General features: G+C 36.9%; 2 protein-coding genes and 1 long non-coding RNA gene across 3 annotated transcripts; 2 read left to right on the top strand and 1 right to left on the bottom strand.

Moving 5' to 3' along the window:
• LOC109724515 (probable transcriptional regulator RABBIT EARS) lies at positions 7,501–9,666 on the top strand. Its single transcript, XM_020253366.1, has one exon. It carries the CDS (start codon positions 7,731–7,733, stop codon positions 8,589–8,591), a length of 861 nt encoding a protein of 286 aa, XP_020108955.1. The 5' UTR covers positions 7,501–7,730; the 3' UTR covers positions 8,592–9,666.
• Positions 11,972–12,781, bottom strand: LOC109724516. Its single transcript, XR_002219949.1, has 3 exons — positions 12,551–12,781; positions 12,248–12,410; positions 11,972–12,156 (listed from the first exon to the last, which is right to left on the bottom strand). It is a non-coding gene; the product is annotated as an uncharacterized LOC109724516 (long non-coding RNA).
• On the top strand, positions 15,141–19,333 carry LOC109724525. The gene is made up of 3 exons (XM_020253387.1): positions 15,141–16,563; positions 17,891–18,478; positions 18,961–19,333. Exons 1-3 carry the CDS (start codon positions 15,724–15,726, stop codon positions 19,063–19,065), a joined length of 1,533 nt encoding a protein of 510 aa, XP_020108976.1. The 5' UTR covers positions 15,141–15,723; the 3' UTR covers positions 19,066–19,333.

Genomic DNA, 20,499 nt, shown 5'->3' with positions numbered 1-20,499 from the left:
AATAAACTTAATTGAAAATATGAATCAATTAGGATTCAAACTTGACATCTCGAATACCAACGATCAAATTTTTTGCCGCTTGTGCTAGTAACGATCGGTCCGGTTCTTAGTTGCTATATATGAATCCCCGTGAGCTAAAAATATATCAATTGATCATGAAAGAGACAAAAAAAAAATTTATTGGGTACACCTAGCAACCTTCTTCTTTTCCTTCGTAGGTATACATTGATGAGAGAAAATGATTTGTTGCATACAGTAGTCAAGCGAAAAATGGGATTATTGGGGGCGTATGATATCCAAGGAGTTATGCAAAAAAGTAAAATATAATAAAATACTAATAAAATAAAAGCCCTTTTGATTACTTTAGTTGATGAGATCTCAAATTTGGCTAAGTCCAGATTTTTCCAAACCTTGCCAAACGGAAAAGCCATGTTAATCTCATGTTGTGTAGTGGTAGGACGGCTATGCCACCCACTTCTTAATTGTCCCTTCATAGCCAGGCTTGGAGATTTGTGTTGAATTTTTGAAGAAATTATTGTACGGATCTGGGCACATAACATCGACCAGCCCTGGAACGCCAAAAAATCGGCCATATATCTATTCCGTCTCTATTTTTGAATTTTTTCAGCAAAATGAGTCGTACGTACGTAGGCATTTTGAAATTAAAACATTATTATTATTATTATTATTATTATTATTATTATTATTATTTTTTAAAGCGGCAGATTAATTAGAGACAGGGATGCATGATATGGAGAATACATGTAGCTAGCTAGGGGTGGTCCACAACCAACGAATGAACCAGGTCCAGACAATACTGATTGTCTGTTTCTTTGCCTGCTGTTAAGGCCAGGAGAGGAATTTTTGGCAGGAGACAAGAGGCAGAGGTACAGGTTGGAGCATTTGTTTGTTGTGTTATTGTCAAACAAATTGCTCTCATTAATTATGTTCTACGGATGCCAAATTTTGTTAGTATCTTGTGAGTGACAGTGAAAGTCGTGCGAAATTAAAATGTGACCTTTTCGACCTTGCAATTTAAGTAGCTAGTGGAAAAATCTAATCAATGGATGTAGTACCTATTCTGAGCCACGCGAGAAGCTCTAAATTGATATGGTTAATCTTGTTGCATGCAAACGTTGCCAGAAACTTTTCAATATTGCTATCCTCCTCAAGCTTCGGGTCTTAACATTTCAGTATTGCGCGCCATACACGGAAAAGAGTGCGTACGTAAGAGCGTACGTCAAAGAGGTCTCCCTGTTCAGCCCAATAGGCCCAGTTCGAGTACATGCATGTTCTCTCATAAGCCACTTCCGCCCAATCGATCTGGTCACACCCCTTAAAAAAAAAAGAACATCAAATCAAATTTTATGATCGGACAATGTCAAAACGCTAAAGTTTTTCTTAACAAATCTTAAAAAACAAACACGTGAAACCTTAATTGGAAGTTGAATAATTACCAATTGAATAAGTATTTCGAAAGGTCTCCATCTTCTACCTACATAAGATATTGTGTTTCTTATTGAATCCGTACATTGTGATTACTTATTAGCCACAAGGACTTCTCTCAATTATCTAATAAACAGTAAGCAGGATTCTATTCTTCATTAGCCAATCAGATGTACAATCAGAGAATCGAATTTGCGAAGATGATAATTTTGTGGTCACAACCAGGGACTGACCGATCGCTTTAGTGGCTTTGTCACGGAGCAAACATTTTCGAAAAAGTTTCTTTTTTTTTGAGAAATAGGTAGCGCACTACCCGCTTTATTCATTGCAAGGATGAGCTAGGTTACAGGGATGAGGCAACAATCGGCCTCGGGAGGGGGTGAAAAAAAAAAAAAAAAAAACTATATTATTCTGTCAGACAAAACTTGGTTCCAAAGCTTTATCAGCTGTTTAATCTTATGGACTGCTTGGAGGGGGTCCGGTTTATTTTTCCTAAAAATCACACCATTCCTTACATCCCAAATAATCCACCAACGGGCCATCAATCCGGGTATAGTAGTACACGGCCACTGTGTTCCCTTCCTCATCATCCCGCGATCCCAGACTGCAGTCACATCATCTATCCTATTCCCAAGCGGGGCGTTCTCTAAGCTGATCATCACCATTAGAAATCTTGAGAACACACAGAGCAAATTTTTGAAAAAGTTTCATTTCATATTATCAAGTGGTGAAAGAAAATATGCCTAGTACTTGCCAAATTGTCGAGAGTACCTGAGAATATTGCCTTGTAAATTAGCAGCAGTACAAAGTCATGGACAAATCGTATCTTGTACAAGTAATTGGAAACAAAGAGAATCCCGAACAGGATTATTCGTAATAACTACAAAAGCCCATGCACATTTTTGTTATGTTTAATTTCTTGATGCAAAGCGTTTTTGTTATGGTTAGATATGTCTCAAATTCTTTAATCGTACGGTTTTCTAAATATATTCTGTTTCGACCAACCATTAAGTTAAGTTAGGTTATAACTAATCTTTAATTGTGAAATTATTTCAAGCCTTATTAACTTTTAGTCACTAATGTAAATATATTCTTTATTTTATTAATTTGATGCGGTAGATGATATAGAGAGTATCGGTGTATTTTAGAGGCGAGGTTATTTTATGAGGGAGGCATGGGTTGTACTCTACTTTGATTATAGTGAAAGTTTTCACTTCGTATTCACCCGTGAATGTAAGGCAGTGTCTGAATCATATAAATATTTGTATATGTAATTTTATTTTATTTTTTGATATTTTTGTGTCTGAATCAAAAAAAATGTTTTCACTTTGTCTCAACTTTTTTTTGGTATTTTCATGTCCTACGAACTAGATCTTTTTTTTTTTTGTCGTAACAAATTAGTATAAGTATAAATCTGATATCAGAGTAAGTTGCATATTCATAACTAACAGTTATATTACTTTATTTGTGTCCTAATTGGTCTGGCTATTTGGTTTGTGGTGTAATTTTTATTTGGTATAACACCTCTGGGTCGGAGTTTCATCCATCGAACTGCAATGTAGTGAAGGTCGTCTAGCCACAGAAGCCAGGCCAAATAAGTCGTCAATCTGTTATATTTATTGCCTGCAGTTGTAACTATGTCAATTATGAAATTAGGGACTAGCTTGCTACCTCTTTCTCAAAAGAAAAAAAAAAGAAATTAGGGACTACATGCGAGGGCCGATCTAAGACTGTTATGACTAGCGGCATTCGTTTCTCCTTTCTTTTTTGGGGCAATGTATTCTAATTTCATATACCGGCCTAAATTTTGGTAAAGCTAATGTCACATGCATGAATAGTTGGGCCTCTATAAGCTATTTTTCCACACTTTTTTGGTTTTGTTTTTGGAATGAGAATTCTCAACACTTATGGGTCCTCATTGGTTTCTTCGATCTTCTTCTTCTTCTTCTTGCATGGGAATTCCGAGCAGATGCTCTGACCAAGAATGGCACCTTTTCTCTTCTCATGACAAAATCTTTGACTGTTGCATGTTAGAGTGAAGTAGAAGACTCAGTCCTCGATCATTCAGGTTGGCAAGTTAATTAGTGGTAAAAAGATTATCCACCTTTGTTAATTAGTTTATCTAGTTATTTGGAATTGAGACTGGTAGGTGTTATGTACTTATGTGCTCTGTTCATCCATATAGGAAGGAATGTTCCCGGAGAATAGAGTTCAATCCAACTTCCTCTTAATATAGATCAATTAATCCTATATATTTAAATGTAAAGACTCATCACTCTTAGGAAAGGCAAGAAATAATAATCAATGAAAATAATTGCTTCTTGAACTAAAAAGAAAAAAAAAAAAAAAGAAGGAAAAGAACTTAAAAGGAGAAAGTGGTAGTATTGTTTCTTCCCCCAATAAATTATCAATTGACAATACAGTGCTGTAAGAACTAAAAATAAAAAAGTGTATCAGTTGGAGCATAACAAGGGGATTCTATACCGATCGTCTCTAGAGCAAGTGGCAAAGGGCTTGGTGGTTGATACCCTGAGACCTAAGTTCGAATCCTAGTTGATTCACATTTTCAGCTAAGTTTATTTCTAAATGAAGCGGGTAGCGTGTTATCTATTTCTCAAAAAAAAAAAAAAAAAAAAAAAAAAAAAAAAAAAAAAAAAAAAAAAAAGGAAAAGAAAAAAAGAGGGGGATTCTATGACTGTTCAATGACCTGTAATGTTGAGTGACTTAAAAGAACTCAAAAACATGAAAAATCAGGAATCATCAAGCAACTTGTAGGTTTACAAAGGGAGTCAACTATTAATGAACATCGCTCGCTTTCTGCTTTTTGGGACTCTTTCTGTGTGTAGTTTTTTTTTTTTCTTTTTTTTTTTGAAGCCCGGTTGCCTCACTCTGTGGATTAGTTCATTTCATCATTTTAATGAATGAAGGGGTAGGTAGCATGCTATTGTTTCTTAAAAAAAAAAAAATTTAGGTTTAAATTAAATGAAATACATTGATGATGTTGTTTATGTAAGCTATTAATCTTCACAGAAAACCCGTGGTTCTGTCACGATCGACGACATTAATGGGCCCCTGAATGGAGAATAATTGTTGCTTGTGGAATTTAAATAATATTATATGCGACTAATCTAGAGATGTTGATTAATTTATCACCAATCTCTCTCCATCATGTCCATGCCTCCTCCATTATTAAAATTTGTACTTAAAGATTGTCGGGGTTACCACTAATTAATCTTTGAATCAATTTTGAAAAGTTCTACGTCTCATCACCAAGTTCTCTAAAGTAATTAAGATCGCAGAGCTATTTATTTTTAGAAAAAATTTTAAATATCATTCCTATAGTTTCGCACTTTTTCACTTTGGTACTATGCGGTTTAAAGTGATCAGTTTAGTACGTACCTCATGGTTTCAGTTTTCTCTTTTTATTATTTCCTCTACTAATTTTTTTTCGTTAAATCAGTGACTAAATTAAAACTAAAATGTACCAAAGTGAATATTCGATAAATTTAGTTGGATATCTGAGATTTTTTGTATATAATTTAACGAATTGTTAACGAAGGAGCTAACAAAAAGAGAAAAAATAAAATCATAAAGTGTTAAATTGTTATACTTTAAACCACATGGTACTAAAATAAAAAAGCGCAAAACCAAATGGGTGGTATTTGAAATTTGCCCTTACTTTTATTTTATTGACCTACTTTTGTTCTTCATTTTCAAGTAGGTTGCATGACATTTTTAACTTGCACATGCATGCACTAGCTCGTTTCCCATTTTGAAGCAATTATATATATATATAGATCCAATTTCTGGTGCTATTCTACATGACATATCAATTCAAGAGGATTTACTGCAGAAGGGAAAAAAAAAAAAAAACATATTTAGGCGAAGTTGATTGTAAGAGTACTATTCCACCTTTTCACAGGGGAAAAAAAAAAAGAGAAAAAAGAGGAGTTAAGACTATTTAAATCTTAGTAATTTCCTATTGCACATTGATTTGAAAAGAAAATATTTAAACTGACTTAGTTATTTGTTATCTTGAGACACTGGGATAGACTAATTAAGCATGACAAATTAAAGTTATCACTGAAAAGTTTGTCGTATATCCTAAAGGCTAAAGCTCGCTGTGTACAATACTGTGCCATATATCTGAAACTATATATATATTTTAGCTTCATCAGATAAACTATGACCAAATGTTCCCGCTGCATATGCATATGCAAATAACTATCTAGCTATTCTCATCTTTTACCATCCCGCCCACCATTAATTGAATAGTGAGAACTTTATTTGACAATTGTGTTTTAAAAGAAAACTCTTCTAATGTCACACCTCAAATCCTAGACATAATAGACGTTGTATACCTATTAGAATAACAAATATGTAAAGTCATAAAATCCAATAAAAAAATAGACAGAAAAATAGTAACAAAAATTCGCTAAATTATACGGTACGGAAAAGAGAACAAATGCAGAATAGAGACGCCCGATAGTGCATATACAGAATAGTGGCGCTCGAAAGCGAAAATACAGAACAGAGATGCCAGTAGGCACAGGCACCCGGAGACGCAATATAAAGACGATGCTAATTTCTATAACATTAGTATAGTAGAATAGTATCTATATCTATATTATATATAAAAGCGTATAAGAATGAAAGACGGAATCAAAAGGAATAAAAGAATATTTCCTACGAATAGTTATGATCAATTTATTAAAATATATATCAACTAAGAATGAACAGTTATGATCAATCTGTTAAAAAAAAGCATTCACATCCATCCATAAATTCAATTCTACGAACAATTATAATCACGATCAATCTGTTAAAAAAAAGCATTCACATCCATCCATAAATTCAATTCTACGAACGATTATGAATAATTTGTTAAAAATAATTCAAATAAAAATGAACGATTATGATCAATCTGTTAAAAAATAGCACTTTTATCAAACTATTTTAAATTAAAATTTAAGTTTAAATCGTGAATTAAATTTAATTTTTGATATCAAATTGGAATTAACAATTAAAAAAAAATTAATAATATAATGGATCAAAATTAAATTTTAAATTTTGAAATAAATACGAATTAAATTTTGATACTTTTAGTTTAAAACACATACTTAAATTTTATATTTATCAGGAGTCGAAAAATATTTATAAATATTTAATGTATAAAAAAGAACAATTTAGTATGTTGTAGATATTTTCTAATAAAATATAATATATAAATTTAAAAATATATAATTTTTATTCTAAATTTTTTTGATAAATATCATTTATAAATTTCTATTGATTTGAAATAAACTAAAATAATTGTTACGTATATTTGCACGTACACTCAACTAGTAATTTAAAATATAAATCCAGCCACCAAGTTACAGGATATATTATTCTTTAAAAAAAATTATTTTACTAAATGAAATTATTAGTTAAAGCCAAAACTCTTTTCCAAAAGTGCATAATTACATGTTTAATTCTTATTCTTAGAAATCTACAAAAAACATGATTTTCTTATACTTAAAATATTTTTCTATATTGCTTTGTGAAAAACTAACGGATATCCGGTGGCTTACCGCTAAATAGTGAAAGTATTAATTAGTCAAATGCCAAAAATCAAACTATTGACGGAACTCTTTAAAAACAGTGAAAAAAAAAGACGGTGATCCATGTACCGTTGATGATGAACGAAAATAGCGCTGATAAGTGATCATGAAGCACCGTCGGTGGCCAACGACGGCAGCAACAATATCAGAGGACGAGGAAAGATCGAGAGTCCGAGAGCACGGGCACGAACGGGAGGGAGAAGTGCGTGCCGCACACGGGGAGAGAGAGAGATCTCGAAAGGGAGAGAGAGGGGCGGGAGTTTTGGTACGGAATAAAATAGAGAGCGAGCCTAAAATTAATTAGTGTTAAGTTTGCACAAAATACTGCCAAGCACCCTCTACTATTACAAATTACAAACGAGTATGTATAAATTTCAAATAGAGAGGCGCAAACAAATAATTATTTAGCCTGAGATTATACCTAACTCACAATTATTGGATAGAGAACACCCCAAGACAACTAAACAAAAGAGGTAGCAAGCTTCACAAATGAAGTTTATAAGCATCTAATAAGGCCGACTCATAGAAGACTCAGAAAACTTCCCTTCAGAGATACCTTTTCAACTTTTAATCTCTCCATTAATTTATTCTACTACTCCTTCCGATAACAAGCACCGATCTAGCTAGCAATCTAATTAATTAGTTCTCCTTTTTCCCTACTCATCTCTCCTCATCGATCCCATGCACAGTGAAAAGGAGGGCCAGGAAGAGGGGTATCGGATGCGGAGAAGAAAGAAACCAAGTGATGAGGGGCCTGATCTCTTCCACCCTCCTATGAGAGCCATCACCCTCAACAGCTCCTCCTACAAAGCTTCCTGGGAAGAGAAAGCCTTCACAGAAGACTCTGAAGGGCTCTTGGGGGTTTACACATGGCCTCCAAGATCATACGCATGCAGTTTCTGCAGAAGAGAATTCCGATCGGCGCAAGCCCTCGGCGGTCACATGAATGTCCACCGTAGAGATCGAGCTCGGCTGAAGTTATCCTCAAGTTCCATCGGCGACAATCAAGATAGTCCTGATGACCATGGACGTGATCTCTACCCCAACGCACCACAAGCCACACTGGAATGCAGTTCTAAACCTAACCCTAATTCTCTTTGCGGTGATATTGCTTCTCCTCTCTCTTCTCATAATAGGGATTTAGTTGTATCAGCTGCGACAGAAATTTGGAGTGAGCATATCTTCATCTATCCTCCCTATTCTCTACCAAATGTTCGGCATAACAAAAAAGACACTACCCTTTCCTTTACTGTTCAGTGTTCTGATGAAGATCCAAAAACTATCGAGCCACCGCGTAGTATCCAAGAATTAGCGCACGGAAGAGATAATTTAGGTTGTCGGCCACGAAGATATCGAGATGAGGATAGTGAGGAGACAATCAACAGCAAGAGAAGCAAAACTAATCACACAATATCTCCCTTGTTCGCAAGATCTTTTGCAGGAAAAGGTCAGCAGTTGCAACCTGAGGTACTCAAACTTTGTTCTAACTCAGTTGAGGAATTAGATCTTGAACTCAGGCTTGGAGATCCACCAAAAATTTAATCAAGTAGCATATATTTTGTCTAGCTTTTGAATCATCTGCTGTATGCTTCCTTGAAGCGCTTTGCTTCGGTTTCCTTTTTAATTTTTCCCTTTATTCTTATCCTATTCTACCAAAAGGCTATATGTTCATCTGTGAATTGATTACAACAAAGAAACTCCTGTTTTGCCATAAATTGTAATAATTAAAATGTTTCATATATAACTCTATTCATTCTTGCTGAAAAAAGATATACAGCTAAATTCACACTGCAACAAATAAATATAATATTTTGCATTAGTAAACAATGATGAGAAAGGTGGAAGAAGAGTCACTAATAACCTTTGCGATTCCTACAACTACTACCGTAGGATATCATACTTACAGCAATACCTTTCTTTCGTTTTTTGAGAGTAAACAAGGCAAAAACCAAATAGTATAACCATAATTCAGCACCCATAGATTGAGATCATTTTTTATTTTTTATTTTTCATGTGCAAGAATATGGAGATTAAAAGTACGTAGCTAGTGATCGTAATAGTTCATCTCTTCTGTTTTAGCTCAAAACTGCAGTAATCTTCTCTTTTTGTTTGCTCTTCTCTAGTTTACATTCTCTACCGCAGAAGCTTTCATATCTCAACAATCAAAGTTAATTTTATTTTATGTAACTCTCTTTCTTTATATATGTAGTACGCGATTTTTTTTTCCTTAACCCAGATACTTTGCATTGATGAGAGAACTTTATGTTCTAATTATGACAATTCTCTTATACTATCGTGAGGGAATGATAGCAAGATCAATAAACTAATTATGTCTCCTTTGTCGTGCTTAATTATCTGAATGTCCAAAATTTAGCCCGTAGAAATAAGCTTTTTCATCAGATACATTATATTATGCGAAGTATAATTTTGGTCAGTGAATCCTATGTATCTTTTGGAATAAGCAAGATACATAAAGTTCATTGTATTATGGATTTTTGACAAGGCTTTTCGATAGTTCACAGTGTAATACAAATATGCTATCCCTTAATTAATTAGTTATTCATGAGTGATTTGTTCTATGGCTGATATATATGGTTGCTAGACTTTAGTCTAGGCTGTGATTTTTCACAAACTCTGCAAATTAAAGAGCCGAGAGTCTGAAGATGAAATTGAAACGTCTTTATTCCAAACAAACCTACATATTAGTTTGGCGGTGAAATGCCAGAAAAGGTGAGAATAATTTGAGGATAAATGTTAGCAAGGCGAAAATAAAAAAAAAATAAAGTTAGATTGTTAGATCAAATTAGGAAGAATGAAAGGCTTGCATTGCAGTTTTTTTTTTTTTTTTTTTTTTTTTTTTTTTTTTTTTTTTTTTTTTTCTCGCTTCGGCTCCCAGTGAGTACACTAATAAGCTCACTGTAGTTCACTGATACAATATTCCATGCAGCGTTAGGGCCAAACAACATCCATGTGAGTCGACTGTTTAAGAATATATGTGCTCCCATGCATCAGTACATGGATTCGATCTCTTTTTGAAAATAATATTCCAACATCCAACATAGATCTCTCTCTTCTCTGTGTATACCCTGTTCATATTAATACTCAATTTTTTTAAAATTTTTTTTTCTCTTTTCTAAAAGCACCATACCCGAACTACCCCATGCATGGAGTTATTTCATTACAGTGTAAGTAAATAAGCTCATAGATTCTTGGGAAAAGAAATGGCTCAAGCCGCCACTACAATAAATCTTGCACTTAAATGACACTTTAAACAATAACTAATAACGTTTTAAAGCGTCGAAAAGAATATTCCCGTCGACGCTTTTACAAGCGTCGAGCAAAGAGTCCGTTAAGTAAACATATCGGAATAAATATATCGACGTTTTAATATAGCGTCAAAGAACGTTTATCAACATTTGATAAAAATATATTTATTAGCGACACTTAATTAATCATAGTGTCGGTACATGTCAAATATTGAAGATACTAGAATAGAGCGTCGTCTAAAAAGTATTGTCTAAAACATATTTTGTTGTAGTGCACATCATGCACACACTCCTTAATTAAATTTGTTTAGTTCTCCTGCATGGGATTACCTCCTATATTTATATGACTATTGATTATCACCTATAAGAGGAATTACTGCAGTTACACGAGGAAAGCCTAAACCAAAACCTTAGCTATTGCTAGGCCCTGCTTTTTATGTCCATGTGATAGAAGCGATGAATGAATTAGTTATTGCGAGACGGGCCACAGGGCAATTTAAGAACATATATATCCAATTGAAAAGAAATTAAGCCCGTACAAATTAAGATATATAACCTTATGAAGAAAGAGTTGTGAGTAAGTGATTTTTCCCTAAGAGGTGCAAGAGTAATGAATATTATTGGTATATACGAAAATTAACGAGAGGGGGTGGCTTTGTCTTGTGTTGTGTTGGGGAGTTAGCTTAAGGACAAGCTTTGCTCAGTGAGAACAGCTAGAGAATATGTGATGAAGTACAAATGTAGGGGAGTTGCCAGCTTGAATTAGGTATATATATATATGTGGGTATGGATAGATATATATATATATATATATATATATATATAGAGGACCACATACATGGGTGTATCTAGTTAGGGTGTGGTAGGAGACTAGGGCTATGAAAAGTGAGAAGAGGAATATTATATTTATTGGATTGATTAGGAGATCGATGATGCGGCCTACTTATTATGTAATTTTAAGAAAGGTTTAAAAAGGTTACGAAGAAAGAATGGAATCAAATTATTTTAATGGTGTGATATTATTGTATAACGTATGCAATTAAGCACATGTACATAATTATTCATTTATGAACAGTCTATTTCTAACCATTTTTATGTGCATAAATTTCTCGTCTGGTACATATTTGTATGGAGCAGAATACGGCAGTGAATGCTGGGGTCGACTTGTGAGTAAATTAATTCACAAATTTATGTACTTACATATGCGCCTATAAGATTTATAATACACGCGTGTACGTACTTAATTACTTTACATATATCGTTACATGTAAATGCATGTACCATTATTTACTACATTCCTCTTTCTCACCGGGAAAAACATAATAATAAAAGGCTTTCTTGATCTCATATATGCTCTTTATATTTCTATTTTTTCCTTTCATATGCAAGAATTTCCATAAGCAGGGATTTGTACTATTTTCTTGCCAATAGACACCCTAGATGACATTTTTCAAGAGGAAGAACAAATTAATCTATTTAATATGTCAGGGTTTATATTGCGAACGTCGAACAAAATATAGCCAATCGATCTATCAAACCAACATCTTAGCAAAGATCGAAGAAAAGAAAAATTTAAATTTGTGTTTGTATGCAGATCATTTGCATAAGCATGTATATATATATATAGGGTTAATCAATAAGAAGAAAAACAAATGATCTGAAATTCCGCAATTCAATGGTACTTCTCTTGTAATTAGAATATGAAAACAAATTAAAACAGAGAAAACATATAAACCTCTAACGTTGAATAATTAATTTTCTCTCTCCAAGTTATTTTTGAATATGCTCTTTGAGATTCTCATTCCTTGGGTGAAGTCATGTTTTTCTAGAAGTATAATCAACTGTCCAAAACCCCGATCATTAATCAGCATTATAATTAATTGCAGTTAATCATAAAATAAAAATGATATACAAAAACTGAAGCTTAATTACCTTCTAGTGCATTGCTGTTGTCTACAGTTTAGCCCAAATTAATATCCAACACGAATTACATATATGACTCCAATTCTCGTTCGAGGCTTCGAGCCACCCAGCCCAAGGTGACCAAAGAAATCAATTCATCCAATTAGTAGCAAGAGCATGCTAGCAAACCTAGCTAATTAACATGAACGAATCAATGACACAGAAGTTGAAATAAGCATCAAAACAGAAAAGAGGATTGTACCAAAAAAAGAAAAAAAAAAAAAGAAAAGAACACTTATGCTCATTTTGCAAATAACTCAGCTGGAACAAAACCTTTCAATAAGCTCGAAGTGGCTCTCGTGGCGGTAGTTTTCCACAACGACATTCAAAATATAACTTTAATAAGAAGGAGAAAACGTTTAGGTGTTGTTTAGTTTGGATATAAGAGGGGAGAATAAGACCTTATCCTTCCCTTTGTATCCAAACAAAAAAAGGAGAGAGGTGGGAACTGGCGTTTTCGTCCCTTAGGTGGAACAAGCTGGTTCCAGCTTTTTCGAGAGAGCGAGTGAGTGAGAGAGAGAGAGAGAGAGAGAAAGAGATAATTTTAAATTTATTACAAATTTTATAATTTTTTAAGTTTTAAATTTTAAAAATTTCAAATTTCAAAATTTAAAATTCTATGTTTTTTAAATTTTAAATTTTAAATTTTAAAATTTACAATTTGAGATTTTAAAGTTTAAAGTTTAAATTTGAATTTTACAATTTAAAAGTTAAAATTTAAAAATTCAAAATTCAAATTCAAATTTAATGAGAGGGATAGTATTATTATTTTTTATTTATAACTACCAACTATTCTTCTTATTCCCAAAAACCATCCAAACACAATTTTTCTAGTTCCAGCTTATACTCACAATTTCATCNTGAAGTTGTTTCTATTCTTAAGATAAGCAATTTTTATTTATATTGGAACCAAAGGAAGCTTATAGTATGAGGTGGAGGTTGATTTGGGCTACCGAATGGTTATGATGTTAACAGTTTGAAATGGGCCGGGCCGAGTTGCGCGAGCAAAATGTGGGCTATTGGTCGTGAGTCGGTCACCGATGCGAGGGCTCTTTGTGCGCCACTTTCTTTTTCTTTTGGCTATCTGCCTCGCACGCCTAACGCACCAAATTAGTGCGCGCCACCGTCACTGATGCATAGCCCCCGACATCGGTGGTCCGATTGGGAACTCATATTTGATTAGTTCTCCAGGAAGAAGCAGCAGGGAGGAAAGGTTTTTCCAGAGCATCAACCATAACTTTATAACTGCTAAATTAGAGAAAAGTGTACTATATATATATCATCAAGGCATCTGCGGAATGTATTAACAGAATTTGAAACTCAATTTCTAGTTGGTCTATAGTGAAAACTTAACGAGCTTTAACTTAGAGTGTGTTAGATTCTCTGTAAAACTAATCTGAAAATTTTTTTCGATTGAATTTTTTTTTTTCAATATTTGATTATCCGGTTACAGTTTTTCTGAAAAAAAAATTTTGTTTTCCGTCTATTGTTCGCGGAAAACAAAAACTCAGCCTTCTAAAATCACGGTTCACGTGCCTTTTGAGCATGCGGTCCACGAGATCATCCTCAACTCATGGACCACGTGAGATAGTCCACCGTCCCTCTTCCATTATATATATATAATTTTATTTTTTAAATATATTATTATGTAATATTTTATATATAAATATTATTTATAAATACATATTAACTTATTTTATAGTATTAAATATATATTATCACATATTAAATTACATACTTAATTAATGTATAATATATTTTAAATATATTTTATTTTTAAATATAAATTATAATACTAGTATATGTAATATTGAATTTTACGGTAGAGGGCGTAAAATTTATTTTTCTTCGAAATTTTTTTGCAACGAATTCTTATTGTCATAATTTTACGTAGAACCAAATACACCCTTATATGCAAATCGTTACTCTTTATCCCAACTAACTTTTAAAACTACATAAATGTATATATATAAATATATTTATTTAATTATAGAAATATTATCTTGTCGCGTCATTTTGTCGTGTCTTGGCAAACAAACAAGAGGGCCCTGGCACGTATTGGTTAATTTAACAGAAAATTGGTTTTTATTGTGGAGCCCATGATTAGTAATCTTTTTCTTTCAAGGTAGCACGCTATTCGTTTCATTCATTTCGAAAAAAAACTTGGCTACAAACAGTGAGCTCAACAAAAGTCCCTCCACTCTCTTACCAATTTCTTGATACGCCGACTGCGAAGAGAGGATCATCAAAATGGTTTTTAAAAATCGCATTATTTCTTTCCTTCCAGACTAGCCACCAACATGCTGCTACGGTAATAAGATCCTACAGAATCTTCCCCGACCTAATATTTCTGATCATTTTACCCCATATCGTCAGTACGTCCTTCACTGTCTGTAAACACATCCTATAAATTTCAAAAAAGCATAAACCTAGTATATACACATCCTATAAGGAGGTGGTCCATTGTCTCCGTAACTTCACCACAAAGGACAAAGAGAGGATTGCCCAACCATCCATTTTTCAGTAAATTATCAGTCGTGGAGATTTTTTTCTTAAGGGATAGTCACAAAAAAAAATTTTCATTAAGGTATTTTAAGTTTCCAAATATGAATCAGTATGGTATCTTGGATATCTCCCCTTCAAGTCACCAAATAAATCGATTTAACAGAGAACATATTTTCTGCATTCCATCTTCAACGAACTTCACCATATTTATTTGTCGTCCGAAAGGAAGCAAGCATATTCTTGAATTTCCTAAGTCCCACACGGCCATTCCGAGACCATGTTCCGACTCCTCTCAAATTTTTTCGCCCTCTGCATCTATTAGGCAAGAAACACCCTTTAATAAAACTTGCTTTGAAACAACTTTATCATATATGTATGAAAAATGTGTTTTCAAAGAAATTTCGCCACACCATCTGTCCGACCAAAAGTCGATAAGTTCTCGATCCCTAAGCTCGCAGTATAGTCCATATTTGAAAATGTTCTTTGTGGACAACACACTCTTCCACGATTGGAAAGCCCATTTGAAAATTCTTCCTTCATTTAATGGTCTATAATATAACGTTATAAATTATTCCATTGATTTAGTCTTGATTTAGGACCTTTCTTTGATTCACGCGTATTTTCTTCTAGGAGTTTCTGATTCCAAAATTCCAATTGGGAAAAAAAATAAAAAAAAAAGAAAAAAAGAAAAGAACGAAAAAACTCGCTAGGTCGCCCCCCGATGATATATATATATATAATATATATTTTATATATTTTTACCACCACTTTCGCCCAGGGGCCAGGACAAGGTTTATTAAGGTACGGATAGATTAAGCCAGCGAATTCCAGAGTAACGGCCCGAGATTTGTTTTTCCGTTGTTGTCCTCGTCGTCCTCTTTCCCTCCCAGTTAGGGTTTCGGTTTACTACAATCGGGTGCGGTGGGGTGTGGTGGGCGAAGATGAAGGAGGCGTTGCAGAGATGGAAAGCGCACCTCTCCCCCGCGGGCAACGGCTGCGAGGCGCGGTGGCGCTGGGTCACGGGCTCCGTCGCCGCCGCGCTCCTCTTCTCCTGCGCCCTCCTCGCCTACTCCGCCTTCCTCTCCGCCCACTACCGATGGCGCTGCCCCGACTGCGTCCCCTCCCCTGCCGCCCCCGCCCTCCGCTCCGCCTCCGCCTCCGCCGCCGCCGCCGCGACGGACCTCTCCCACGTCGTCTTCGGGATCGGGGGCTCCGCGCGCACGTGGGACCGGCGGCGGGGGTACACGGAGCTGTGGTGGCGCCCGGGGGAGATGCGCGGGCACGTGTGGCTCGACGAGGCGCCCGCGGGGCCCTGGCCCGCCACGTCCCCCCCGTACCGCGTCTCCGCGGACGCGTCGCGCTTCGGGAACCGCGCGTCGGCGGCGCGGATCGCGCGGATCGCGGCGGAGGCGTACCGCGCCGCGTCGGATCCGGATTCGGGGTGGGGCGGTGGGGAGGCGGCGCGGTGGTTCGTGATGGGCGACGACGACACGGTGTTCTTCCCGGAGAACCTGGTGGGGGTGCTGGGGAAGTACGACCACGAGGAGATGTACTACATCGGGGCGCCCTCGGAGAGCGTGGAGCAGGACGTGATGCACTCGTATGCCGTGGCCTTCGGCGGCGCAGGGTTCGCCATCAGCTACCCCGCCGCGGCCGAGCTCGCCCGCATCATCGACGCCTGCCTCCAACGCTACACCAACTTCTACGGCAGCGACGAGCGCGTCTCCTCCTGCCTCAGCGAGCTTGGCATCCCCCTCACTCTCGAGCCCGGCTTCCACCAGGTAAATTTAGCTTTTCTTTCTTTTCTTTTCTTTTTTCTTTTTTTTTTTTTAAAAAAAATAAATCATATCCTTCGCCTGCTGCCATTGCCGTTACTGCCGCTGCTATTATTATTATTATTATTATTATTATTATTATTATTGCAGAATAGATTTTGAGTTGAGTGAATTATTCTGGAATTAAGTCGGTAAACTTAGAGAATTAAAATGATCACATTAATTTCATACCATTGGCACTTGTTTTTTGAGGGAAGTTTCATGTTTTTCTAATAATTACAAAAATAGTTCGATATGCTTTTGTGCTAATGAGGAAATTTGATGCTTTGAGGTGCATATATAAAATTGGTGGAGTAATCACTTGTTGGTTGCCGAACTCGAGCTCTTCTGACTTTTTTTTTTTTGAGTCACGAAGGGTCATTTTTTTTTAATTTAATTTGTAAAAAGAATAAAATAAGCACCATCTTTGGGGACACGTGTCCGGCGTTATTGCGAAATCTTCGACTGGAGACGAGGTTTGGAAATAAAATAACACAAAATATACTCCGTATATTCTGGTCCCACGTTAATCGTGCCTCCCACTCGCTCTCACTCCCTGACACTCGCACACGTACACACGATCGTCGCATTAAAATATTTGAAAGGTAGGAAATGTAACCCATCGGTTTGGTAGTGTTATGTTTTTTTTATCATGATTTCCGAGGTCCCTATTTTTCACATGAATTATATTCCTATCCCACCTGCCATCTGTAATTGTTGCTGCCTATCGGTGCACTTATATTTTTTTTTTATTTTTCTATTTATATAGATCGAATCATGTTTTAAGACGTTTTCTCAAACTAAATGAAATGCGAAGGTTCAGTAATTAACCATGTTGAGCTGTGGAATTAATAACTTAGGCATTTTACTCCTTTATTGCATTTGCAATTCCTATATCCTGGAAATTCAACCTGGGACACCCCCGGGGTCAGGAAAATCTGTGGTGATCAATCACCTTCCAACTAAATAATTGAGACCTTTCCTTTATCCTCCGGTGTCATTTATGTGGCCACCTTTTGTCCTCTGTACCTTTTCCAACCATCGCCTCCCAATTTGTCTTCACCCAACCGACACCTTTACCTGCCTATAGTCCTCCTAAGCAAGAGACCTGCAACCATTGCGTAACAAAATTTTAACTGAATAGTTCATCCCATGTTCTTTTATCCTATATTTTTGATTTTTTGATTTAAAAAATAAGTTACTTCGTTTCAGTTGGTTACAAAATACTAATGTAGGAGTATTATTTATCCTGTCGCTTACCTTTCACGGTCTGTTTGGGGTGGTGGGCCTGCAGGTGGACGTGCGAGGCGACGCGTACGGGATGCTGGCGGCCCACCCAATCGCTCCGCTGGTGTCGCTGCACCACCTCGAATACCTGAAGCCCGTAAGCCCGCGCGGCGCCACGCAATTGGAGGCGCTCCGGTCCCTGGTCGGAGCGTCGCGGTTCGACCCGGCCCGCATCGTGCAGCAGAGCATTTGCTACGAGCGTGGGCCGGGCTACGTGTGGTCCGTCTCGGTCTCGTGGGGCTACACTGTGCAGCTGTATCCTTGGACGCTTTACCCCACGGCTTTGGAAGTGGCCCTCGAGACGTTCCAAACGTGGCGCAGCTTCAGCCCCGGGCCCTTCACCTTCAACACCCGACCCGTTGGTCCCCAGGACCGGCCCTGCCAGCGGCCCTTGATCTTTTTCCTGGACCGAGTCGAGAGCTACCCGGACCGGGCTCGAACCTGGGGCGGAGTGAACGGCACGGTCACGGACTATGTGATGGGCGAGGCGGGGAGCAACTACCACGGGTGCGAGGGCCGCGGATTCGGCCCCGCTTCGAAGATCCGCAAGGTCACCGTGTTCGCGCCCGTCATGAACCCGAACTCGTGGAAACGGGTGCGTGTTCTCTTCTCCTCTCTGGCTCTCTCGCATCGGCTATTTTATATTTATTTATTTATTGGTTTTTCTTAAATAATCTATATCTATATACAAGTTTGGTTCTTTCCTTCGAATTTACTATTGTAAGTTTGCGTTGTCCGCATCATCTTCGTTTTAACAATTCAACCAACGGAGTACTAATTTTAATCAATTTGTTGGTAAACTTGTACTCTGATTTCAGTGTTAACATCACGCTACTTAAACACTTTTTTTAAATTTTTTCTGAGGTGGACTAAAATAAGCTGAGTCATAATCTTTTAAAAAAATTGGAAAAAGTTTGCAACAAATCTGTATAATTATGAAAAGGAAAGGAAAACTGCACATGTCGTTGGTGATCTAAATTTGTAACCGATCTTTTAAACGCTCTCAAACGAGATTACTTACTCTTTTTTACGCACAATTCACTCCACCTCAACTGAACCTTTGTTTCTGCGCAACAGGCTCCTCGGAGGCAATGTTGCAGAACGAGTAGAACGAAGAGAGGAAGGGTTTTGGAGGTCCGAATCAATAATTGCAGTCCGGGAGAGGTCATCACTCCGCCCTAGGATGCTCTTTTCTCTCCTTTTAAAGATGCTGATAATGAAAACAGGGGAATTTTTTTGTCGAAAGGAAGAAGGATAGATAGAGCTAACAAGTGAGAGTATATCAATTTTTGGTGCGGATGCTAGCCCCATATGCATGTATTTTTGTTTTTCACCGCTCGTAGTCGTAGATGTGTACAGTGACAAGATGAGAACGTTGATTGAACGAAGAACTATTGCTCCTGTATTTACTGCTGCTATTTTACTTGCCATAGTGAGAACCGTAATAAAAGTTAGAGGCGAGTCTCTTTTCCGGGTCCTTTTCTTACAATTGGGCCGAGCCGGCTAAAGCTCTAGCTGGGCTTTCGGAACTTTTTGAGGCTATTGGGCTGTCGTGGGTTGTTCAAGCCTCGGAGGCCGTGCGTATCCCAGGTTGCTGCTGGAGGTGTTGGATTCAACTCATAAATAAAAAGGGCCCAAAGAGAGGACAAATTGGGTGAGGGGGGTTTCTTGGGTGCAAGTGCCTGTACCCGAACCCAAAAGAACAGTTTTTGAATCAGAGAGTGATTTGTGATTTGGGCTGCTGGGTTAAACAGACTGCAGAGCGTGAAGGGCTTGAAATAACACCATTCTTCTATTTCCATCAAGCTGTGGAATCATTTGCGATAACTGTTAATTTTAAAAATTAGAGTTATTAGAAAAATACAACTAATTTAATTAAACCGTATAGATATACTTTATAGATCTTAATTGTGATTCAGTTCAATAAAATATTCTGCCGCTTTGAATATGATTCAGTCCAACTTAATTCTTTGTCCCGAAAGAAGATGGAACTTACCCGTTAATAAGCTGACCCAAGCATCGCTTCTCCTTGCCCGTCTAGAAACTTTTGCTTGGGTAGGCCGCGAGCCAGAAATAATCACAGGAATCGAGATTCGTGCGTGGAAGAGGTGTCATCTATTGCCTACGCCTGGTACCCCATGTTAGCTACGCACCTCACCCTTAAATATTAGATTGAAAATTTGGAAACAAATGCTGCAGATGCTAATGGACTGCATAAGGGCTGATGTGGTGCACTCGGTGCATGGAATCATGCACACACACAGTCACACCGGAGAGGGGGAGAGAGATGCGGGAGATGTTTGACTGTGAAGGGGCGCCATCCGTCCATGTTTGACTGTCGGATTAATTTCCCGGTAGTCATTAAAACAGAGAATCCTACGTTCTGAGAACCCACAAAAGATTTGTAGGAACACGTGCTTTGACAATTTAGAATTGAAACAAAGAATAGTCGGAGAAGAAAATATATTTTTTTCTGATTTGATAAATTACAAAAGACCTCTTTATATAAACAGAGATCAAGCTAATACATGGTGAGTTGTGAATTGGTAAGAAAAGGAGTACTCACAGTGTCAGTATCAGTGAGCTCAGCACGAGATAGCAAGTCAGCATTGTATT

The sequence above is a fragment of the Ananas comosus genome, linkage group 18 (assembly GCF_001540865.1).
Source record: "Ananas comosus cultivar F153 linkage group 18, ASM154086v1, whole genome shotgun sequence".
In the NCBI taxonomy this organism is placed as follows: Eukaryota; Viridiplantae; Streptophyta; class Magnoliopsida; order Poales; family Bromeliaceae; genus Ananas; species Ananas comosus.
Note: the sequence above shows the minus strand (reverse complement) of the source record. Positions and strands in the feature narration are given on the sequence as shown.

Bases quoted from the DNA above. Each gene is read 5' to 3' on its own strand.
- LOC109724515 (XM_020253366.1), top strand. From the start codon at position 7,731: ATGCACAGTGAAAAGGAGGGCCAGGAAGAGGGGTATCGGATGCGGAGA.
- LOC109724525 (XM_020253387.1), top strand. From the start codon at position 15,724: ATGAAGGAGGCGTTGCAGAGATGGAAAGCGCACCTCTCCCCCGCGGGC. The intron at 16,564-17,890 runs GTAAATTTAGCT...GTGGGCCTGCAG, and splicing joins TCGAGCCCGGCTTCCACCAG to GTGGACGTGCGAGGCGACGC. The intron at 18,479-18,960 runs GTGCGTGTTCTC...TCTGCGCAACAG, and splicing joins ACCCGAACTCGTGGAAACGG to GCTCCTCGGAGGCAATGTTG.